Raw genomic sequence first — 25628 nt, forward strand, 5'->3', positions numbered from 1 at the left:
TCAGCTACTGCCATCAAACCTGTACAACTAATATAGAATGCTGCTGCAAGAGTTGTGTTTGACATGGTGAAGCGTGCACACGAGAACATGCAAACTCCACACAGATTTAGCGGGGATTGCATTAGCATCCTCTCGCACCTTCCAAGTGCTGTGAGATAGCGGCGCTTCCTGCATGTCCACGCAAAAACACAAGGCAAAGTTATTAGGCCAACTAGCTCTATGTCTGAACCTGGTGGCACTAAACTCCAGCTGAACTTTAGATCCTTTTTTCAGCAAGGAACTGGAATTGTGATGTTGGCTATAAAGTTCAAGGAATACCTTACTTCACATTAAACCTGGTCTGCACCGCTAAACTGAGCCGAGCCAATACACTTACCACATACATTACATGTCTCTGCAAAACAACTACTTTGAGAATGCGGGAAAACTGGTCTCATCAAATTTACTGATATGGAGCAGAGGCACTGCAGTTGTTAGTTCACCTCAAACCCCACCCATTCCCGTCACAGAGAACTATTAGAGAACTAATGGTATATCATATCTGATAAATTATACATAACTTAATTTATACTTAATCTATATTGGTATTCGCACATCTTGTTGTGACTTTTTGTACTATTTGTTTGTTTAGTGTCTGTATGTGTCTGAATGTCTCTGTATTACCTGCTGTATGCAACCGAATTTTCCCCCAGGGATCTATCTATCTATCTATCTATCTATCTATCTATCTATCTATCTATCTATCTATCTATTTCAATTAATTTTTTCCAACATTAATCTACACACAATATCGCAAAATGATAAAGCGAAAACAGGATTTTAGAAACGTATTAAAAATAAAAAACTGAAATATCACATTTACATAAGTTTTCAGATCATTTACTTAGTGCTTACTGTAGTTGAAGCACTTTTGGCAGCGATTACAGCCTTCAGTCTTCTTTGGTATGATGCGATAAGATGTGCACACCTGGGTTTGGGGATTTTCTGCCATTCTTCTCTGAAGATCCTCTCAAGGTCTGTCAGGTTCCTTGTAGACTGCTGTTTTCAAGTCTCTCCGGAGATCTTCGATTGGGTTCAAGTGTGTGTTCTGGCTGGCCCACTCAAGGACATTCAGAGATTTGTCCCTAAGCCACACTTGTTTTATTTTTGATGCTTTGATGCAAACTTTTGGCCCAGTCTGTGGTCCAGAGCCCTCTGGATTAGGTTTTCATTAAAGATATCACTGTAGTTTACGCCTTTTAGCTTTTCCACAATGCTGATTAGTCTCCCAGTACCTGCCACTGAAGAACAACCTTACAGCATGATGCTTCCATCACTATGCTTCACATCTGGTATGGTATTAAATAGGTGATGAGTGATGCCTGATTCCTCCAGACATGATGCTGAGAACTGCGGTCAAACCATTCAATCTTGGTTTCATCAGACCAAAGCATCTTGTTTCTCAAAGTCTGGGAGTCCTTTAGGTGCCTTTTTGCAAACTCCAAGTAGGCTTTCATGTATGTTTTACTGAGGAGATGCTTCTGTCTGGCCACTCTGTCATAAAGCCCAGACTGGTGGAGTGTTGCAATGATGGTTCTCTTTCTGGAAGTTTCTCCCATCTCCACACAGCACCTCTGGAGCTAAGCCAGAGTGAGTCATTGGGTTCTTGGTCACCTCTTTTATCAATGCCCTTCATTGCTCAATTTGGCTGGGCAGCCAGCTCTAGGAAGAGTTGTAGTTGTTCCAAACATCTTCCATTCAAGAATTTTGGATGCCACTGTGCTCTTGGGAACCTTCAATGCTGCAGACATTTTTTCATAGCCTTCTTCAGATCTGTGCCTTGACACAATCCTGTCTCTAAGCTCTGCAGGCAGTTCCTTTGACCTCATGGCTTGGCTTTTGCTCTGATGCACATTGTCAACTGTGGGATTGTATATAGAGACAAGTGTGTACCTTTCCAAAGCATGTCCAATCAATTGAATTTACCATAGGTAGACTCCAAACAAGGTGTACAAACGTCTCAAAGATGATCAACAGAAATAGGGTGTACCTGAGCTACATTTCAGGTATCATAGGAAAGGGTCTGAATACATATGTCAATGTGATATTTCAATTTATTATTTTTAATACATTTTGCAAAAAATTTCTAAAACTCTTGTTTCTGGTTTGTCACTATGGGGTATGGGGTGTACATTGATGAGGAGAAAAAATTAACAAACGATTTTAGCATAAGGCTCCAACATAAACAAGTGAAAAAAGTGAAGGGGTCTGAATACTTTTGAATGCACTTAATCCACTGAAATATTCACTGTAATGGTGACTTTTTGCAAAAAGCATCAGCTAAGAAACAATCTGTTGACAGGCTTTTACCTCACCGTGGACAAAGCTTTTAATTTACTGGTTTTAGTTACAATGGAGACAGAACTGTATGCAACAAATTAGGGCAAAAAGGAACGACAGTACTTTGTGCAAAAAAAATCACAGGAATTTAAAATGAAATGTGATGCATGATGCCAAAAGATTTTAATCCAGCTCAGTGTCTCCACATCAGACAGAACAAAAAGGCTGCAGTAATTCCTGACTGAATACTTAATGGAAATTGTGAAGTGTGTAGAAAGATTAACAGTTAATTAAATTTTAAAAATGTCTGAAATATGACTAAACAGATCTAATATTTCAAAAATGTATACTAGTATACTAATTACCATGAAGCATATGATTATTCCAACACATCTGTATTTGGAATTGTAAATATTCGCACCGAGAGTAATCTAGGGTCATATATGAAAGGGCCACTCAGTTTCTGGATGCCTGAACTGTGTCGACAAGGACCTTGTTGTACTCTGTTAGCTGTGCCATGACATTCTTCAACACAGCATGGTAGTCACTCTCCATTCTCTTTGAGGCAATGACTGCATACGTTAGTTATGGAAACAATTCTGATTTTATAAATCAAATCGTGCTTTTGACATATACCATCGAGAGCTGCTTTTAACATACACTAAATAAAATGGTTTATAATGGAAGATTTAAAAGCTATAATGAGAGGCATTCATTACTTATTAAAATGATACTAAAAGAGACAAAAGGATACACTCCCTCATGACATAGTTGTTCTGTTCATGGTGTTGCCATTTCTTTTCCAAGTTGGTTAGCTGAAAGGACAATGGAAAAACATGAATACAGCAAAAGGTATCAAACAAAAAGGAAATATAGGCAATTCTTCTCTCCTATATTTGTATTCAGATTTCTTCAAATTATTCTGAAAATTAATGTAATTCATGTGAAAGAAACTAAAAGACTGACCTAAAATTTAAAAAAGGTAGAAAACTGGTGATGGGAGCACTGCTGTTACTAATTTAAAGGAAAAATTTTACTGTCAAACATCATTTCTCAGAGGTTAACTTCAAATCAACATCTGGTTCCTTAAATCTGGCACCGCTGGGGTGTTGTTTTGTTTTCGATTATGTGGTTTTTAAATGTTTAAATGTGCTGTTGTTACCAATTTACAGCATCCTGTATTTCCTTCATAAATTCATGAATGTCTTTGAGAGCCACAATAACTGACCAACCTGTGCATGAGTTTCGTTTTCCACTAGTCGAGTCTGAAGTGTTTCATATTCATCGTTCACATCTGCCATGGCCTTTCTAAAGGTCTCTCTCCTCTGAATGAGTGACTCTCTGTCCTCCCACAGTTTCTGCATAAAAACACACAACATCTATGAGACACTTTTTAGTTTCCTTGCTAAGTGTACCTTGGAATTTTTAGTGAACTTCTGAGTTGAAAACAGTGCCATGTAGTAGACATGGTAAGAACTGAAGCAGACAGTGGATAAATCTGTCAAACTGAATAGATTCTCAAAAATAACATGGACAACACTAAAGTACCTAAAATGCTTCTTAAAATAAAAAGTAAATAACAAATGTAATTGTTTGTTTAACCTCATATGACTGACTAAATAAAGTTACTTAAACCAATTTTAAACTTTTACACAAGTTGCCTTTGCTCTTTCTTTTCACCTTTTTCTTCCCCTCTCCAGTTGCCTTTAGTGCACTCAAGTTGTTGTAAGTGTAGAGGCCTTCAGTCATGTGCTGGATCTTCTCTTTCAGGCTGTGGAGCTCCAGGTTGATTTTGCCTTCTAGTTGTTCTACATTCTGGAGGTCTTGCTGCAATCTTTGTCTCTCTGTTGACACACACACACCAGTATATCAACACTAACATTAAATGTTACATAGCTGTTTCACTTTTGTCAAAGAACACATGATGGGAAGGAATACATATTCTTACTTTTTAAATATATTAGTATTAAGTCTTTAATGTAGTGTACAGAGATTGTGGAAAGCGCTCGAAAGTTCATCCCGCATGAAACCCTGCTCAGCTCAGCAAAACATTTCCTTTGAAGAATCCTTACTTGTTAAAAACCATCAAGATGAAGTGGTGGAATCAAAAGATGATTTGCTTCATTTATGCCATGTACTCCACCCAGAACAAATAAGAGTTTATATCAGTAATGAGAACTACCTGACGTTAACCCATCTGCTGTGTTCTGTGACTTGTGCATTTCCGTCTCCTTGAAGATGAGATCCTCCTTCATAGACTTCAACTCACTGGCAGTGACAGATGAAATTTGGTTGATGCGATTCATGTTCTGGAAAAATAATAAATAAACCAAACTCTTTAAATTTCCTTATAGACATTTACACACACACACACACACACACACACACACACACACACACACACACACACACACACACACACACACACACGCACTGGCTGAAGCCGCTTGTCCTGAGCAGGGGTCTCAGCGAACCGGAGCCTAACCCAGCAACACAGGGCGCAAGGCTGGAGGGGGAGGGGACACACCCAGGATGGGATGCCAGTCCGCCGCAAGGCACCCCAAGCAGGATTTGAACCCCAGACCCACCAGAGAGTATGACCAAGCCATGCCCGCCCCACCCCGCCACCACACCTCCCTTTTAGACATTTAGTTAAATAAAAATTAATCTCAGGCACACGTAACAGTGCAAAAAAGTTGATGAACCAAGTTCATCATTACGGTTTATTCACTCATCGTCATTTTCATGAAGGACAACAGTAAAATAAGAAAAATAATAAGCAAAGGTGGATTAACTGACTTCGAAATAATTTCAAATTTTCATTTCAATGACAATAATGCTGACAGTTGGCAAAAAACCCTTTGAAATGTTTCCTTTGTACTCAGACTCATCTCTGCAGACCTTGATAAAATCCTGTCTAAAGATTCACGAAAAGTACTTCATGTGGTAATTCTTTACATCATTAACGTATCTTTGTGTAAGGACTTCTTCACGGTGTTAAGATGGCTGAAGACAGACGAGAAGCAAGATTTAGATTTTAATTGTTAGATTACATTATTTATTCAATGCTTGAATCCATGAATTTTTGGAGGCGCAATGAAGAGATGTGGAGACCTGGATTCAAGAGATTTATTGCGCGGTAGTTCTTCAAAGGTTACCCTTGTACTCTGAATCAACAAGTCCCCAAAACACTTCAGTCAGTAATGTCTTTTTTATACCTTTTTTTCTGGGGGGGAGGCTTTATCCCATTTGGACATACATATGTCCCACCCTTCTTTCACAACTCCATAACATTTAACTTTAACCTTTTGTTGAGGTTCAGTTTGTTAGTAAAGTTGTTAGTGAGGTTATTAATAAATTTTATTTCCATAGTGGCCACTGTGAACAAGTATCAACAAGAGTTCTGAATCACTCACATTTCACAACCATTAAATGCTCCAGAACACCCCATGAGGAGGCTCTCCATAGTCATCAACAACTTTTTAGGATACAGTCTTGAGTACTGATTCATTTTAAGACAGTCAAAGAATCATTTGCAATGTCCGTCTGTCTGAGTCAGGAATAGAACTTGGATTCGGAAGGTGCCTTGGTAATATTTATGTTTTAGGCTCTCTTTGATGATGAGGTTCATGTATTATCATCAGGTTCTCTTTTGATGATAGTGAAGTCCCAGTCAATGTTCAGAAGACTCCACAACTCCAGGGACACTGCATCGGTGTTGTTGGAATTCTGTTGTCATCTTATCCATTCCATTTATTCATTTAGCTGACACTTTTCTCCAAAGATTCTAGATTTAACATTCTCCAAATGTTAATCTATCTACAATTATTTATCCATTTGTACAGCTAGGTAATTTTTACTGGAGCAATTTAGAGTAAGTACCTTGCTCAAAGGTACTACAGCTAGAGGTGAGATTTAAACCGGCGACCTTTGGGCCCTAAGGCAGCAGCTCTAATCACTATGCTACCAGCTGTCCCATTCCTCCATTCCCAGATGTTCGCATTTACATTTACATTTATTCATTCATTCATCTTTACTGTAATTTTAACTAATATTAACCAACACCTGTATACAACGAGACCTACAGAGATAGATACACTACACTAAACTCTCAACAGTTATTCCCACATTCATACACCCAACAGGCAATTTAAAGTCACCAGGACTCCTGAAACACATGTCTCTGGACTGGAGGAGGAAATCCACTTGAACATGGGCAGAACATAGAAAGTCCAAAAAACACCAAGCAGGAATTTAAATCATGCTTGATTACACCATGAGGAATCATGAGGAAGCACCCGTCATGCCATTGCACCTCCCCAAGAGTGTATCAGTTCAGCAAAGTCATAAGGTAAACTCTCTGGGGCTGTGGATAAGTAAATTGATAAATAACTGTTTTAAGGCATGTCCCTTACCCTGCTTGTGTGTTCCAGCAGTGCCACGATGCCAGCCTGAATCTGAAGATTTCTTTCAAGTTCCTGAGCTTTTGTGTCTTCAAAAGACTCAAGAAAATCTGTTAAATTAAAAGTTGACATTACGGTCACCAGTGTCTATCAGTGCTCCATTTTCTGTGAATAACTCAGCAATTTTTGCAAATCTGCCTCACAGTCGTACAGTATGGGGTCATTTGTTCGTATCAAAACTTAGGTGTCTTATTCGATTCAGGTGAAAATTATGTTCAAAAAACTGGAAAAAACTGCTACTCACTGTCTATATTTTCCTCCCTCTTCTTCAATTCTTTGTATTTCTGATTTTGCTCCCCTGTAGAAAAAAACATACAAATCCAAAATTAAGCACACCTACACCTAAAAACAATTTAATTAAATGCATCAAATCATAGGGTAATGCAGTTCAAACTGTCAAAACACATACAATTCACAAAGGGGATGGGAATTCAGACATTTTTGGAGGAGCAGTATCTCTACTCCAAGGCTGTACCAGACTGTGAAGTTTTTTATGCTGTCACAGAGAGCGAGTCCAGCAATCCCATGGTTAAACCTCATTTTGGTTACTTGTGCTCTCAATCTTTCAGTCCTTATGCAAAGATCCTGACCATATGTGAGGACAGGGACTGACCAGCACTTACTGCTATAATGCCTGATGCTGATCCTGATGCTGCACTGATCTACCTTTCCATCTGTAACTAGATAACATGTATTTACCACTCAAACCCTTTTGACATCAATTCATGGAGCTCAATGTGTCAACGTGAGGGAGGATCTAGGTAACAGTTAGGGGAAGGGGACATCTGGATTATCATCAGCTGCACACTACTATCACACTTCCAACCGCGTGCTTAACCACCACACCTGCACCAAATCAAGGAGACCGGGAATGAAGAGGCTGCCCAGATACCCTCAGCTTGCAGAACCTCATTTCAGCAACTTCAATCCGTGCAATCTCCCTGTGTCCTCTCCTGTGCTCTACCTCGTTCCTACCTCCCCTGTCCTTGGTTTAACCTCTCTTGGTTCTTCGGCCTCCTGCTCCTGTCCTCTGGACTCCAGTTCCAAAATGCCCACCAACGCCTGACGAAGATCGACCAACCCTCGCCTGTCCCCCGACTACTCTCTTGGCTGATCCTCAATAAACGACGCAGCAGCACGAGTCCCGTCTGTTAGCTCCTTGTTGGACAATGACAACTACAATGATAATCCAGTTGACAGCCCCCATTTTTCTAACATCTTTGAGGGCAAAAAGAGTGAATGCAACACAATGTTCGTGCAGAGATATCTTAACGGTCTTTGGTGACACAAAAAATGACTCCATGCCAAGTCACAGTGAGCTCAGCCTAACCTGGAACCAGCTGTTCATGTGCTTAACTTGTACATCAAAGTCATAAATTCCTACATTTGGCAAATGGACTCTGCCCATCTCTCTGGGATGGGAAAGATTTGGAAATATTAATTTAACTAATTATCTAAATTAATTGTAACTATCTAAGCAGTGTTCATTTGCCAATTTTCGTCGCGAGGGGCCGTGACGCCATGTGCTACCCCGCCCCCTCCTGCCGCCAGGGATACACGGCACTGGACCCCCATGCTGGACCTTGCAGGTGGTGGGCCCACATGGCCCCCCCACGATGCCTTTTCGGGCTGAGCCTGGCCAGGCTACGTAGGCTGCCTGACCACCAGGTGCTCGCCTAGGAACACTACCCCCAGGCCTGGCTCCAGGGGTAGGTCCAGGTGACCCTATTCCGGGCAGGGTAAACTTTCTCTTGTTTACTTTTTTCATGGAGGTTTTTGGATCGTGTTAGTCTGGATCTTCACTCCAGACCTGTTCGCCTTGGGAGACCCTACTAGGAGCACAGTGCTCCCGACGACATAGCTCTGGAGATCCCTAGATCACGCAAGCCCTTCCACCACGCCAAGGCCCCGGAACCTTGGGGACAGTGCCCTTGGATTGGGGTGGTGGTCCCTATCTTTAAAGAAAGGGGACCGGAGAGTGTGTGCTAACTATCGGGGCATCACACTTCTCAGTCTCCCTGGGAAAGTCTATGCCGGGGTGCTGGAGAGGAGGCTCCGGCCAATAGTTGAACCTCAGATTGAAGAGGAACAATGCAGATTCTATCCTTGCTGTGGAACAGTGGACCAGCTTTTTACCCTCTCACAGATAACTGAGGGAGTATTGGAGTTCGCTAATCCAGTCCACATGTGTTTTGTGGACTTGGAGAAGGCCTATGACCGTGTTCCCTGGGAAATTCTGTGGGAGGTGCTTCGGGAGTATGGGGTACCGGGACCACTCTTGCAGGCCATTCGGTCCTTGTACATACGGAGCGATAGCTGTGTCCGCATACTCAGCATTAAGTCAGGCCTGTTCAGTGTGGGTGTTGGACTATACAACAAGGGTACAATTATCACAAGCTTACAATTATCTACCCATTTATACAGTTGAGTATTTTTTACTGGAGCAGTTTAGGGTAGGTACCTTGCTCAAGAGTACTACAAGCAGAGCCGGGAATTGAACTTGGCACCACTGGGTCCAAAGGCAGTGGTGCTAACCACTACATTACCAGCTGTCCCCATATTTTTTGCCAGTTTTTAAATACAATACTCTTTGTCCATGTTTCTGTTTAAGTTTTATGAGGAAAGTTTTGATCTCTTATTCCAGACAGTTTGTCTGTTGTCTTTATTAGCTTTATCAGTTTTTTTTGAAGAAAGAATAATGTTGATGTACAGCCAGCATTTGGGACTGCAGTGATACCTGATGGGGTTAGTAGTGGCTGATCACTTTTAATAACAAAGCAAAAACTAACTCTACAGGGAAGACGGCAATGGTAAACCACATTCATACTCTACAATGAAAACAGCATGAATACAAAAATCCCACTATACCATACCTCTTTGCAGTGCACCTATATATCATCACTGATGTAAGATGGGGTCACTAGATGTTTTGGGACTTTTGACATTAGACAGGTGCTCTAAGGTGACCCATCCTGGATTGATTAGGCCCCAGAATGGGTCCAGGTATCACTATCTCATGGCTCACCTCAGATTGAACATTGCATAGGCCAGACTTTCTAAACTTAGTCACCACTTTTGACTGCATGTATTACAACACTTTCCCTCTTGGGAATAACCTTATACTCAAATAGGGTGCTGAAGGATAACTTTTGCTTGTTTTCTTGCCCATACCAGGCAAAACGGCTCAAGCATGATGGTATACCAAGTCACCTCCAGAGGTAACAGGTTATCCCTTCCATAAATGCCTCAACTGCTGAGATAGTCTTTTCTTAAATCAGGAGGGGCCAGAGGATTCAAAGCAGGATGCTATGGTGATATACCCATACTTTGTACTTACCTGAAACTCTTAACTTGTATACTACCGCTAGCCATGCCTCCAACATTTGTTGTATTGGCTGAAAAACAACTGTGTCCCTCAAGCTGCTGTCAAATAACTTACCTAAACTTTTCCCTGGTTTCTCCAAGACGAATGCAATCTGAGTACTTCATATGGCAAATCAAAATTTATCAGAAGGTTCTCCCTTCCTCAGCACTAGAAATTTGATCTCTGATGACTTCATCCTAGCCCACAGGGCCTTTCCAGTCTCTGCAAAATACATCTGCACTGGGAGGCAGACAAACTTGTCCATGTGAGGTTATCCAGTAAGTCTCTGATGGGTGGTCTCCAGACCTCTGATGTAGGTTGAAGAGCTCTACACTGTACCTCTGCTGACTTTACAGCTGACTCTACAAGGATAAGGCCAGAGCAAACAGGATCACAGAAATAATAAAGCTTGCAATTATCCACTTCTTTAGCCTATGAAACTCAGTTTTCATCTCTGTCATCATGATCTTCATATTAATCACGAGAGTAATCCAGAATGATACACTTCATTCTGATGTTGTACTACACTTCCCTGTCTCCATCAGCTTGTATGATAATTAAGCCATAGGCATTTGTGAGATCTATCTGCCACACTGCAAAGTCTCCCTTGTTTACTCCGGGTGCTCCAGGTTCTTCCATAGTAAAAAGACATGTTTCAAGTTAACTGGTGACTCTAAATTGCCCTCGATGTGTGTGTCTACCTTGTGAAGTGGTGTCCTGTCAGCAGTGCATCCCTAATTAGCCTGGTGCTTCCAGAATGGGCTCCTTCCGCAAAACCACTGAAAACCCTGACTTAGACGAGCAGTTAACCATAGTGAGTGAGTCAGTGAGAGTAAACTCCAGAATGCATGAGAGCAGAATATGAGGCCACCTGTCCAAAACTGACGCTGAACTGCAACTGGGTCTTCAAAGAGGACTACAATCAGAATTTAATGGCTTAAAAAATAGACTTTTAGAGTTGTCAAGTCACAGTCCAGTTAAAAGTCCAGTCTAGTCAAAGCCAAATTCAATTAAAATGTTGTGACTGCTTCGGTGGGCTCACCACCTGCCAGAGAGGACATAAGGGGCCTGTGCGTTGTGATTTGGGCAGTGGTCGGGGCCGAGTGCCCGGTCGACCCAAACCTCGGACGCCAACTCTGGCTTTTGGGACTTGGAATGTCACCTCACTGGTGGGGAAGGAGCCTGAGCTAGTGCAGGAGGTTGAGAGATACCCTCTAGATATAGTCGGGCTCACTTCCACTCACAGCTTGGGTTCTGGAACCACTCTTCTCGACCAAGGGTGGACTCTCCACTATTCTGGCGTTGCGCAGGGTGAGAGGCGGCGGGCGGGTGTGGGTTTATTAATAGCCCCCCAGTTCAGCTGCCATGTGTTGGAGTCTACCCCGGTGAATGAGAGGGTCGTCTCCCTGGGCCTTCGGGTCAGGGAACGGTCTCTCACTGTAGTTTGTGCTTATGCGCCTAGCGGCAGTGTAGAGTACCCGGCCTTTTTAGAGTCCCTGGGGGGCGTGCTGGAAAGCGCTCCCACTGGGGACTGTGTCGTTCTACTGGGGGACTTTAACGCCCACGTGGGTAGCGACAGTGACACCTGGAGGGGTGTGATTGGGAGGAACGGCCTCCCTGATCTGAACCCGAGCGGTGAGTTGTTATTGGATTTCTGTGCTAGTCACGGTTTGTCCATAACAAACACCATGTTCATGCATAAGGGTGTCCATCAGTGCACTTGGCACCAGGACACCCTAGGTCGGAGGTCGATGATCGACTTTGTAGTCATTTCTTCTGATCTTTGGCCATATGTCTTGGACACTCGGGTGAAGAGAGGGGCTGAGCTGTCAACTGATCACCACCTGGTGGTGAGTTGGATTCGATGGCGGGGGAAAAAGCTGGACAGACCTGGCAAGCTCAAACGCATAGTGAGGGTCTGTTGGGAACGTCTGGCGGAGGCCCCTGTCAGAGAGGTCTTCAACTCCCACCTCCGACAGAGCTTCAACCAGGTCCCGAGGGAGACTGGGGACATTGAGTCCGAATGGACTATGTTCCACACCTCCATTGTCGGGGCGGCGGTTCGGAGTTGTGGCCATAAAGTCTCTGGTGCCTGTCGCGGCGGCAATCCCCGAACACGGTGGTGGACACTGGAGGTAAGGGATGCCGTCAAGCTGAAGAAGGAGTTCTATCGGGCCTGGCGGGCTCACAGGATTCCTGAAGCAGCTGACGGGTACCAGCGGGCCAGATGGAGCGCGGCTCTGGCAGTCGCCGCGGCAAAAACTCGGGCCTGGGAGGAGTTCAGTGAGGCCATGGAGGAAGACTTTCGGTCGGCCTCAAAGAGATTCTGGCAAACCGTCCGGCGACTCAGAGGAGGGAAGCAGTGTTCCGCCAACATTGTTTACAGTGGAAGTGGTGCGCTGCTGACCTCAACTGAGGATGTCCTCGGGCGGTGGAAGGAGTACTTTGAGGATCTCCTCAATCCCTCCGACACGCCTTCCGTAGAGGAAGCTGAGGCTGGGGACTCGGAGGGGGACTCGTCCATTACCCTGGCTGAAGTTTCTGAGGTAGTCAAAAAACTCCTCGGTGGCAAGGCTCCGGGGGTGGATGAGATCCGCCCCGAGTTTCTCAAGTCTCTGGATGTTGTGGGGCTGTCTTGGCTGACACGCCTCTGCAGCATCGCGTGGAGTTCGGGAACGGTGCCTCTGGACTGGCAGACCGGGGTGGTGGTCCCTCTTTTTAAGAAGGGGGACCGGAGATTGTGTTCCAGCTATAGGGGGATCACACTCCTTAGCCTCCCTGGGAAAGTCTATGCCGGGGTACTGGAGAGGAGAATCCGACCGATAGTCGAACCTCGGATCCAGGAGGAGCAATGCGGTTTTCACCCTGGCCGTGGAACACTGGACCAGCTCTATACCCTCACTAGGGTGTTGGAGGGTTCATAGGAGTTTGCCCAACCAGTCCATATGTGTTTTGTGGACCTGGAGAAGGCATTTGACCGTGTCCCTCGTGGCATCCTGTGGGGGGTACTTCGGGATTATGGGGTTCAGGGCTCGATGCTACGGGCTGTTCGTTCCCTGTATGACCAGAGCAGGAGCTTGGTTCGCATTGCCGGCAGTAAGTCAGACCTGTTCCCGGTGCATGTTGGACTCCTCCAGGGCTGCCCTTTGTCACCGATTCTGTTCATTATCTTCATGGACAGAATTTCTAGGCGCAGCCAGGGAACGGAGGGTGTCTGTTTTGGTGGCCGCAGGATCTCCTCTCTGCTTTTTGCGGACGATGTGGTCCTGTTGGCTTCATCGAATCAAGACTTACAGCGTGCACTGGAGAGGTTTGCAGCCAAGTGCGAAGTGGCGGGGATGAGAATCAGCACCTCCAAATCCGAGACCATGGTCCTCAGTCGTAAAAAGGTGGATTGCCCCCTCCGGATTAGGGGGGAGCTCCTCCCTCAAGTGGAGGAGTTTAAGTATCTCGGGGTCTTGTTTACGAGTGAGGGAAAAATGGAGCGGCAGGTTGACAGACGGATCGGTGCGGCGCCCGCAGTAATGCGGTCATTGTACCGGTCTGTTGTGGTGAAGAAGGAGCTGAGTCGTAAGGCAAAGCTCTCAATTTACCGGTCGATCTACGTTCCTACCCTCACCTATGGTCATGAACTCTGGATCATGACCGAAAGAATGAGATCGCGGATACAAGCGACAGAAATGAGTTTCCTCCGCAGAGTGGCTGGGCACACCCTTAGGGATAAGGTGAGGAGCTCAGTCACCCGGGAGGAGCTCGGAGTAGAGCCGCTGCTCCTCCGCATCGAAAGGAGCCAGTTGAGGTGGCTCGGGCATCTGTTCCGGATGCCTCCTGGACGCCTCCCTGGGGAGGTGTTCCGGGCACGTCCCACTGGGAGGAGGCCTCGGGGCAGACCCAGGACATGTTGGAGAGACTATGTCTCCCGGCTGGCCTGGGAACGCCTTGGGGTTCCCCCAGAGGAGCTGTAGGAGGTTTGCGGGGAGAGGGAAGTCTGGGGGGCTCTGCTTAGACTACTGCCCCCGCGACCCGGTCCTGGATAAGTGGAGGAAGATGGATGGATGGATGGATGTTGTGACTGCCGACAAGAGCATCTTCAAATATCAAGCTATTAAAGCAGTTCTGTGGGGAAGACTTGCCCAAAATTTCTCTCAGTCAACGGAGAAGTCTGATAGTTATGAAAAACATTGTATATGTAATTATATATGCAATTAGTTATGCCAAAAAGGGCAACACAGTTTTGAATCTAAGGACGATCTCAGATTTTCCACTCCCAGAAATTACATATTATAGACCATTGCTTCATACAAAACTCTTTGTCTTGTTGCATAACCCAACTTCTGTTAAGCTTCAGTTGACTGCTCACTACCCTGACACTCTCCTATAAAATGTCTTTAGAGAATTCTGAGTTTATTTTTCACTCAATGATAGCAAGCTGTTCAGGCCATAAGGCAGAAAAGCAGCCCCAAACCATGATCCTCCACCATATTTCATAGCTGAGAAGCTTCTGGTGATGGTGTGCAGTGCTTTTTTTCCTCCAAACATAGCATTGTGTGTTTCTGCCAAACAGTTTATGCATTGCCTCATCTGCCCACAGAACATTGTCCCAGAAGCACTGTGGAACTTGGTGGAAGCCCAGGTGGTCTTTTGCAAACCTGAGATGTGCAGCAATGTTTTCTTGAACAGCAGAGGTGTCCTTCCATGGATAATACTCTTGATCAGTGTTTTTTTGTACTTTCAGTACATAGAGAGAGATCTGGGCAAGTTAAAGAGTGCAGGTTCTTTGCTGTTACACTAGAGAATTTTCATCTCGTGCAGCTAAGCACTCTCTGCTCTTGTCATGATCTTTGCAGAGCAGTCAATCCTTGGGAGAGTAGCAACAGAACTGAATTTCTTCCGTTTGCAGACAATTTGTCTTATTGTGGACTGATAAAGACACAGACCTTTATAAATGCTTTTGTGGGCTTCTCTACCTTTATGGATCTCTACAATTCTTCTTCTCAGGTCTTCTGAAATTTCTTTTTAACAGGCAATGGTTCACATGAACAGATCTTTCTCTCTTACTGTCAGTAACCAAAATTAAGATTGTCTTTTCTCTTTTTCTTTCTTTTCTTTGCAAGGCAGGGCACCTTCAACTCATACATCTAATCTCATCTCACTGACTGGAACGTCTGACTCAAATACGTACATTCTGTCAACCAATCAATGTCTGTAACCGCTTTCCCAAGCGTGGCCATGGCGAGCCTAACCCAGCAATACAGGGCGTGAGGCCGAAGGTGGAGGGGACATACCCAGGATGACACGCCAGTCCCTCACAAGGCACCCCAAGCAGTACTCGAACCCGAGACCCATCACACAGCAGGCACCTGGCCAAATGCACACCATGCCACCACGCCCCCTCCAAAGTACAATTTATGTAATTCATATTTATATTTTTCATTTAGCACTTGTTTCTCCAAAGCAACACAAAAAAATTATGATGTAGTATTTACATGTTTATCCAACACAACTTAGAACGCCAGATATACACTGTACTAAATTCCCCACAATCACTCAGGCATCTATACAGGAGGGTACAGTAACACACACACACTGTACATACACAAATTCCTACACAATGGGCTATTTAGAGTTCACCTGAAACACATGTCTTTGGACTGTGGAAGAAAACCGGAGCACCGGGAGGAAAGCTATGCAAACACTGGGAGAACATGTAGTGACTGGAACATGGAAAAAGAGATCCAACTGGATAAACTGATCCAAAGTGAAGGTAAACCGATCAAAAATGAGAGAAAAAAAATGTGTGGCCTAACAGTGTTAACAAGCTGAACTGCATGAGTTAGAGTTTCATAAATTGGAAAAAAGTGCTTTAGCCGATGCTGATACTGTAAAAACAGACATGCAGTCGCCGGGTTGCACAGTACAGCTCTACACATTATTGTCCTGAAGCATGAGACATTTACAGTGACTATGAAATGGTTTACAACTTAAAAAATATGAAGATGTATATGATTAACCATACCTTGATGTTCTTCAATGTCACTGTTAAGTTGTTGCATTTTCTCATTGACCTGTCTAATTTTCACTTGAGTGTGTGTCAACCTAGAATACATGTAAAAATTATCTTAGTTTTCATCATCACCACGATCACCATCATAATTACATTTATTTCATTATCCTTATGGATTAAATCAAGAAATAGAACTTTCTGAGCAATGTTTGATAAGAAAAAAAACTGTCTTCTTACTGTCGTTCCATGCTTGCCAACTCCTGATTGTCTTCTTTGACCTAAAATGCAAAAACAACACAAAATTATTAAAATGATGTAAAACAAATGCAATATACAAGAATAAATTTAAATTGAAAAATAAACTGAAAAACTACAAGACAATGACAGCATCACACACTAACGCTGAGACACCAAAAATAAACAGCCATATTGGGTATGTTATTTACATTTATTCATTTAGCTTATTTAGTTCACTTTCATAGTAAAATAGCCTTTATTCAGCTACTTGTGGAACGTAGGCTGCTCCATGGTTGGAATATGACAAATGGAATGTACTCTAAAATCACGTGTCTCCATCCAAATCTCTCCTTCTGCACTCTTTGCATTTTTTTATCTTATACAGTAATGTTGCATTTCAATGATATTCTTTTAATTTAATTAAAAAAAACAACTAAAAAACAGCATGATATGCATCATGTTTAATTATTACATCATACAAAAAACTGTGAAAGATAGTGAGTCATTTAAATTATTTTTATCTTTCTGTGAATTTAGTGATTCAGGGCCTGTTAACTTGAAGTGGTACTTGATCAGTAGAGTTAGTGAGATTATTAATTATTACAGTCATGCTCACCTGTGTGAGCAGCTGCTCTCTCTCCTTTGGGGAGTTCATGTTGCTCTCTGAGACCAGGGAATCCCTGTGTTGCTCCAATTTTTGCAATTTTTCATGCAACAGAAGTGCTTCCTGCTTCACCTGTGAGTGGGCAATTTCCTGGGCAGGGATAAAAAGAAAACACGCTTGTTACTGCAGTCAAAATCCCCCGTGCAGTCCTGTGTGTAGCAATCAGAATTGCTATTCCCAAGCACAAGCACAATTTATAGGCTTCCCCAGTCCAAAAAGTGTAATTCACCAGCAAATGTAGAGGCAGAAGGGACGTATTCCTGTGCACTGGCTGACCAGTTCAAACACTATAGTTTTTCTTTGACACACTGGAGTGTGGAGCAAGCTGAGCATACAAAAGTAAACATGAAATTCAGTGGAAATTAAAATTCCAGAAGAACAAAAGTGCTGGCTGTCAGCAGTGAAACATGAGCATGGCAGTCAATCTGGATGTTAAAATATATATATTGGCTTTTTGACAACCTAGGACCTGATGTGGTGGAGGAAACTTTGTCCCTCAGAACTGCTAAAGGTCAACGTACAAGAAGGGTCTCAAAACTGACTTCAAACCAGTCTTTTCAGAGCCATATAATACAAAATGACCTGCACACAGCCTAGGGAAATTAGAGGAAAAACTTGTGAAACTTTGAAATTGTCTGGATTCCTTCTGGCTTCTAAAACAGCAAATGCAAAAATTGTGTGTACACTCAATCTCTACAGAACATACTGTTTGAACGTTCAGCATCAGGGATGGAAAATGTATGAATTCTCACTAATCTAGGACCAATCTGGAACTGATTTTGTGATGAGGTAATATTGCTGGAACTATGTTTCTATGTCGTGTCTGTAAGAAATGTACACCATTTCATTTATTTACAATATCACATTTCTCTGAGCTGTCTGTACTCACAGCTTCCAAAATCTCTTTGTGAGCAATGAGTCCATCCAGTTCTTGCTGATAACGGTCCAGTTCCTTGAAAACAAAAAGAAAGGAGCGCATATGAACCAGTTTTACTCCGTTACTTTCACTTATTTCTGATCAATTTGTACTAATACGTTATAATATTATCTCATTTTATTACGACAACTGGTGAAATTTACTGAAAAGATATATATTTTTCCATGAGTTCAAACTATATGACAAAATTACTAGAGGTTCAGACCATTAAAAAGTCTCATCTGAAACAAAGTAACATGGTACTTGAGTAGTGTTTTCTTTACTTGATACATTTTATTTTTACTCAGGTAGATTTTTTTTTTTTTTTGTCCGTGATAATGAACTTGGAGTACACAGGTTCGTCATGTTAAAACATATTCCAACTTTCTTCTATTTTTAAATTGCTTTACTGTCTTCACCATTCCATTTTTCTAAAGGTTTTGTTGTTCAGGTAAAATAACCGGGCATTTCCACATACTGGCATTAGTTGCCAGCAACATGAATTCAGATGGAACACAAACAGAATGCTGGGCTCAACTCGTTTAAAGTGTTTACAGCCCATATGACCACATTCATTATTACTTGTAAACTGGCTTACAATTGTTACTTTCTAGAATGCCCAGGAGGGGTGGACAACCACTGGCCCTTGGACCCCCAGAGATTTTTCTCTCCCTCGATTTTCAGTTGGGAGTTTTTGTTCTTATAGCTCTATTAAAGTATTATATTATGATAGCTGGTAGTCAACCGTCTTCTTTGTTTCTTATCTCATGTATTTGTTTTTCTTGTCTTATGCCTGTGTTAAAGTGCTCTATATCACTGTGTGAGAAGAGCGCTCTATAAAAATAAGTTGAATTGAATATGAAATGTTCCATAACGTGGTCAAACATTTGATGATCAGTACCATGAGCCACTCAGAAATCAGCATTTTGGGGTTTGTAGAGCTCAGATTTTTCCTTTTAATAATTTTAGATTAGTCTTAATTTTTATGTAGCTCCAAGATGGAATAATGTTAGAAGGGAAGTCCAATAGCTTTTTCATTTATTTAGCGATAGCCAAGATTTTTACATAACCTCCCCTATAAAGGTCTCAAGGGACATCTGTGTCATTATTTCTTTATTGTCAGTAATTTAAAACTAATCTTAATTGTAATTAAGCTGTGGGAGCAGCTGGTAGCATAGTGATTACAGCTACTGCCTTTGGATCCAAAGGTTGCAGGATTGATCACCACTTCTGGCTGTAGTACCCCTGAGCAAGGCAATTACCCTAAATTACTCTAGTAAAATTACCCAGCTGTATAAATAGGTGAGCAATTGTAACCTTAACATTGTAAGTTGCTTTGGAGAAAAGCATCTCACACACACACACACACACACACACACACACACACACACACACATTTTCAGAACCGCTTGTCCCATACGGGGTCACGGGAAACCAGAGCCTAACCCGGCAACTCAGGGCGTAAGGCCGGAGGGGGAGGGGACACACCCAGGAGGGGACGCCAGTCCGTCACAAGGCACCCCAAGCAGGACTCGAATCCCAGACCTACCGAAGAGCAGGACCCGGTCCAACCCACTACGTCACCGCGCCCCCAGAAAAGCATCAGCTAAATGAATTTAAAAAATGTAATGTGGTTTAAAGTTGATAAAAAAAATTAACAAAGGTGTTACACTGAGATGTAGTGGGGTCACATTCAGGTGTTCCCTGCCTTTGCCCTATTTCTGAGACACAACAGATCACCATTACACAAGTGGTTATTGATAACGGATGGAGAGGAGTGTTAGAGTATTTCTTTATTACAGCTTTGTGTAGAGATTCTACAATTGTATTCCAATGGTGTTTTTAAGCTGAGGATGCAGCATAGTGTTCCTGACTTTCCAGCTCTGATATGGACTGAAGGCATTTGGCTGCAGGTATCAAACACAGTTAGTGCTGTGGACTGTGTGGACACTGAGCAAGATGCTTTATGCTGACTGGTACCGACTACATTCATCTGAGCTCCCAGGAAGTTATTGCTGAAAGACAGATGTACTTGAAATACTGAAAGACTCACGAAGACAGTGTGGATAATGGAAAAATATTACATGAAAGACAATCTTAGAACCGACTTACTCAACACAGCAGCACGTTTTACATAAATTCACACCTTTTTTTTTTTTTTTTTTTAAAGTAACCGATGAACTGAAATGAACCTAATTGTCCAAGTTTGTCATTCTACACTTGTATACTGTTTCATTTAAAATCAAAACAGTAATAAGCTAAAGGTCACACCTGTAGGAGTTCTTCATTGGCTGTTTTCGTTTCAGAATACTTGACCTGGCTGTTTAAGGTCATTTTCTTCATAATTGTGTCTGTAGCCTGTTTCTCTCCATCAACTTCACTCTCAGTGACTCTGAGCATCTCCTCTTTTCTGAAAGGAAAATATTTGTGCAATGAAAAAAGAAAGTAATTTAATTTTTTCAATTATGGTTTCTATTTCACTGCATGACTGTAGAATTTCGCATAAAATCCTGTTAACATAACTTCACATGAGCAAAATGCGTAGCTAAGGTAGAGCTGGTGAGGAAAATCTGTGTTGGAGCATCACCTTATAAATTGAATAGCTATTAGACAAACTGAAATTGGCTGGAATCAATATGTATAGATAATCTGATCATGGCCAATTCTGCTTCGGCCTCTCAGGGCACCACTACAGTCAGCAACACCAGTTTGGCCTCATCGTGAGTGACTTACAGCTGGGGCAGGGGATCTAAGAAGCCAAATGTTGAACCACTGCTACCTGAACCACCAATATGGACCCGTAACACACACTCAACACTTAGCAGCCCGTAGGATGAGGCTGACAGTAATGTGCTCATAACTGGTGATTTAACGGTTTGCAATGAATTCTGAGTCAAGTAAATCAAGCAGTTAAAGTAAAGCACCTCCCAGGACACAGGGTTTACAATACTGAGGCAAGACTGGACTCTTTTACCTACCCCTTGCTGTTTCAGGACAGCACCGATGATGTTCATTTTCAGCAGTCTGAGGTAGAGATCTTCATATCAACATGTACATAAATCACATATTACTGACCAAGGAGTTGGAGTTGTCTGTGATGATGGACTTCTAGAAATATCGATGGCTTTACAACTTTTGAAGTTATAGAAATAGATCTTATATCGAAATCTAGCATAATTATATATGCAGTAATTTAGAAAAACCGAAGTGCTGAACAGGCAGGTAAAGCACCAATTTGTGCAAAAAAAATTGTGAGTGTGTAGCCTTGGACTGCTAACAGTGAACATTTTTGAAACTACATTGACTTATTGTATTATGAGCACGTGAGTTCTTAATTTTTGAAGACAGGAACATTTCTAATTAGTTCTGTATCATCTCTTATCCTTGGCTTGAATTTCTATGTCCAGCCATTATTTGGTAGTAAAACACACTCAGAATAAAAAGAACGGTGTGGAACCACCTTTACTCAATTCAATGCCACTGTTTACAGCTTGTGTTGTGTTGTGCTGCATCCTTAAGGTCAACAATCCAATCCAACAATAAGAATTTAGCAAGAGCTTATAGAGACATGGATGCTGTGGAAATTAATATTAATATAATTAAATGTTTGTAAATAAGTATTTATGACTTACTCTCGCCTCTCTGTGAAAATGATATCCATATTTTGGGCCTCTCTGTCATTCTGTGCCTTCAGCTACATAGGAGAAATAAAAGTTGTTACAGTTATACTCATTATTAATATTACTTATTACAGTTGTGAAAGCTATGAGAAAACAGAATATACCTACCATGCTGAAATCATGCATTACTTCATCCATTTCAGTGTTGGTGTTCAATTTATCCACAAGCTGAAATCGTACAGGAAGAGTTAAAAGCACAGACTGGTAGTAACATGTCTAATTTTCTCCATTATTTGTAGGTTAAGTACATTTCTGGAGAGACTGTACCTTTCACAGGAGTTTTGGCATTGATCATTTTTCACATTTATTGAAGAACATTGGTAAAGAAAAAGGGCATTGGGTGACACTTGTGCAATTTGAATTGATATGTTAGCTCTCTTTTTATGAAAAAGTATCAAATACTTCTCAAAAAAAAAGGCATGGGACAGAAGTCTTTGGAAAACTACTCTGGGTGGCCTAAATATCCAAACCGAACACTGAAAGTTGCTTTGGACAAAGGTTTCAATTAAATAATGGTTAATGATGGGCTTTGTTCTTTTGTTTTATATTAATCTGAGGATAAGGCTACTAGGCAATATCTCACTTTAGATGCACAGCACTTTACTGAAACAATATACAGCGGATTGTCAACTTAAAAACAGAAGTGTGTGTGTTTGTAAATCTACTTGTTCACTGCATCAAAAGGAATAAAAGCTTAACAATACATACATACCTCCCTGTATTTTGGACCTTTAACTTGAAACAACATGAGGAACACTGCATGTTTATGGGTCAAATCAGGCATTAATTGGCATTAAGTGTTTGTGGAAATAACTAATTTTTAATTAGTTTTATTATTGCTTGATAAAGTTAATATGTTAAATGTGAATTTTTTTAAATGTATTATTCCTAAATTCAAGGCTTTCACAGACTCTACCTAAAAAATAAATCAAGGTATATAATTTCTACTATTGTACTTTTATTGACTGTATACATAATAAAGGAAACAAAACAGTCAGATGTTGAACAACACATGTGCTTATGTGATGACTGAATTATTGCAAGGATGGAATATTTTCTTTATTTTTAAAGAAACCATTTTGTTTAAAATTAACAAAAGGTCATAAAATAAACTCACCAGGGTGCAACCTTGTATCTTTGAGAATTCATAACTCAAAACTCAAAGAGTTTTCACCCCAAGCAGGACCCTCACCCCAGACCCACCAGAAAGCACAACCCAGGAAAGCCAACTGTGCCACTGTGCCCCCCCTGGGGGTGAATACTTATGCATTAAATTATTTTCCATGTTTTAATTTAGTAAAATGTCAGTTTTTTCAGCTTTCGGTGTTTTCTGTGTATCCTCAGGTAAATAGATCATAGTTCCATGCTGTAACACAAAAAACTGTGAGAAAGTCCAAGGAGGGTGAATACTTTTTGTAGGCACTGTGATTAATGAACTTCTACTCATAGTCTCTGAATATGATTTTAAAATTGAGTAGTTTTAAGCAGGGGCATGGCAGTATGGTGATGTGGTGGGTTTAGCTGGTGCCTGCTGTGTAGTGGGTCTGGGGTTCGAGTCCTGCTTGGGGTGCCTTGCGACGGACTAGCATCCCGTCTTGGGTGTGTGTCCACCTCCCCCTTCGGCCTTGCGCCCTGTATTGCCAGGTTAGGCTCCGGCTTTTCGCGACCCCACTCTGGAAAAGCGGTTCTTGATGTTGGTTAGCCAGTGAACTTTTACTAAATGTTATATAAATAATTCTGAATCAGCTAAGACAAGAGCAACTTGAGAATCCGTCACCATGAAGATGCACAGCAACCACTGGCTCCTGTGACACCCATACGATGTTTGCTTACAAACTGAACGAAAGGCATCCTTTTTGTTTATGCACAAATAAACTTTTCCTTGTTTTGTGTTCATTTCACCCAGTCTGTCCACTGGCCTTAGGTACAAGTCCCTTTCAAGCAGTAGTCCCATGAAAAATTAGAGCTTTTTTCACTTTCTGTCGATAGTGGATCACATAAATGTTGACTCAAGTCTGTGGTCATTTTTCAACACCATAATTTTGTGCATTATCAAAACGACCCGTTTTAAGTGTTCATCACTACTGATGAGCTTCATCTTTCATGCACTGTTTCTCTTTCTGATTCAAGTTTCCTTGTTTGCATATGCGATTTAAATTTGACATTTGTATTGTTACATTAAATAATATTGCAGTTGTTGGGACATGCATATCAGAATTTCAGGTGTTGTTCAGCCTTCCTAAAACTAATTTCACAAGTATTGTTCTATGAAATGGTCCGCGTTGCCTTAAAACTAATAAATTAAACTGTGATTTACCTTTCTGATAACTGAAACATAAATGGTAACACATACTAAATGTTATGACTCACCTGCCTTTGTAACTGTTATTAGTCTACTTTGAAGTTTGCTTTTTTATGGGCAGTGTCTGGAATTTTGTCCATCCTCAATACGTAGGCATCATTACAGCTATTTTTAGTGAATCACATACAATTCTTAGTTAATTAAAACAGTTACCATGTTATAATCTGCCAGCTCCCCCTGGAGATCTTTTATTTCACCAGCAAGACCTTCTGCCCTAAAAGAAGACCAAAATTATTAGAATAATAAGAATAATTCTTTAATGACCACAGATTCAAAATAAAACACTAAGACAATGGCTAGGACATTAGACCTACCACAACACTTCTGTCTGTACTCATTACTCTTAGTACGCTCATAAAAACTTGTTCTGTCCCGCTTGTCCTAAAAGGGTCGTGGTGGCAGCAGGGAGAGCAGAGAGGCACAGCTGTCCCTGTCCCCCGCAACTTCCTCCAGCTCAGCCTGGGGAATCCCCAGCCATTCCCAGGCCAACTGTGAGATATAATCTCTCCAGCGGGTCCTGGGCCGACCTCGGAGCCTCATCCCAGTTGGCCGTGCCTGGTATACCTCCTAAGTGAGGCACCCAAGGATCCTTATCAGAAGCCCGAACCACCTCAACTGGCTCCTCTCAATGTGGAGGAGTAGCGGCTCTACTCTGAGCACCTCCCGGATGTCCGAACTCCTCATCTTGTCACGGAGAGTGAGTCCCAACACCCTGCAGAGAAAACTCATTTTGGCCGCTTGTATCCGCGATCTTATTCTTTCGGTCATCACCCAAAGTTGATGACCATAGGTGAGGGTAGGGACTTAGATCGACCGGTAAATGGAGAGTTTCGCCTTATGGTTCAGCTCCCCCTTCACTGCTCCCAGTCTGTGGCCGATCTTACGCTCCCTTCTTCCCTCACTCGTGAACAAGACCCCAAAATACTTGAACTCCTCCACCTGGGGCAAAAATTCTCCCTTTACCTGGAGGGGGCATACCATCCTTTTCTGTGAGAGAACCATGGACTCAGACTTTGAGGTGCTGAGCCTCATCCCCACCGCTTCACACTCGGCTACAAACCGTTCCAGTGCATGCTGGAGGCAACCATGTGACGGTGCCAAAAGGACAACCTCATCCGCAAAAAGCAGAGACGTCACCTTCCGACTCCCACACAGAATGCCCTCCTGACCTTGACTGCGCCTTGATATCCTGTCCATGAAAACCACAAACAGGAGTGGAGACAAGGCACAACCTTGGCGGAGTCCAACACCCACACTGAACAGGATTGACTTAATGCCGAGTATGCAGACACAGTTTTCACTCCGTATGTACAAGGACCGAATGGCCTGCAGTAGTGGCCCCGGTACCCCATACTCCCGAAGCACCTTCCGCAGAATTTCCTGGGGGACACAGTCATAGGCCTTCTCCAAGTCCACAAAACACATGTAGACTGGATTAGCAAATTCCCATGCCCCTTCAATTATCTGTGAGAGGGTAAAAAGCTGGTCCACTGTTCCACGGCCAGGGTGGAATCCGCATTGTTCCTCTTCAATCTGAGGTTCAACTATCAGCCAGAGCCTCCTCTCCAGCACCCCGGCATAGACTTTCCCAGGGAGGCTGAGAAGTGTGATGCCCCGAT

The 25628-nt window shown here is 42.4% G+C and overlaps 1 protein-coding gene across 4 annotated transcripts in view; it reads right to left on the minus strand.

Annotated features, from left to right (window-relative positions):
- Positions 1 to 1501: 1501 nt before the first annotated feature.
- Positions 1502 to 25628, minus strand: part of ift74 (intraflagellar transport 74) — a 44837-nt gene continuing 20710 nt past the window's right edge. For 2 of the 4 annotated variants that reach the window (XM_018734400.2, XM_029252307.1), the window contains exons 6-20: positions 24163 to 24223; positions 21756 to 21815; positions 21600 to 21661; positions 20239 to 20377; positions 17941 to 18003; positions 17004 to 17141; positions 16388 to 16428; positions 16163 to 16242; positions 7027 to 7080; positions 6735 to 6832; positions 4502 to 4628; positions 4000 to 4163; positions 3552 to 3677; positions 3074 to 3134; positions 1502 to 2891 (exon numbers count right to left, since the gene is read on the minus strand). In XM_018734400.2, the coding sequence (XP_018589916.2) occupies positions 2776 to 2891; positions 3074 to 3134; positions 3552 to 3677; positions 4000 to 4163; positions 4502 to 4628; positions 6735 to 6832; positions 7027 to 7080; positions 16163 to 16242; positions 16388 to 16428; positions 17004 to 17141; positions 17941 to 18003; positions 20239 to 20377; positions 21600 to 21661; positions 21756 to 21815; positions 24163 to 24223 (1390 nt within the window). In that variant the 3' untranslated portion in view covers positions 1502 to 2775. Of the gene's footprint in view, positions 2892 to 3073; positions 3135 to 3551; positions 3678 to 3999; positions 4164 to 4501; positions 4629 to 6734; positions 6833 to 7026; positions 7081 to 9246; positions 10509 to 16162; positions 16243 to 16387; positions 16429 to 17003; positions 17142 to 17940; positions 18004 to 20238; positions 20378 to 21599; positions 21662 to 21755; positions 21816 to 24162; positions 24224 to 25628 lie in introns of those variants that run through there. The other 2 variants (XR_003797712.1, XM_029252308.1) reach the window with 2 other exon arrangements.

The sequence above is a fragment of the Scleropages formosus genome, chromosome 5, assembly GCF_900964775.1.
Source record: "Scleropages formosus chromosome 5, fSclFor1.1, whole genome shotgun sequence".
NCBI lineage: Eukaryota > Metazoa > Chordata > Actinopteri > Osteoglossiformes > Osteoglossidae > Scleropages > Scleropages formosus.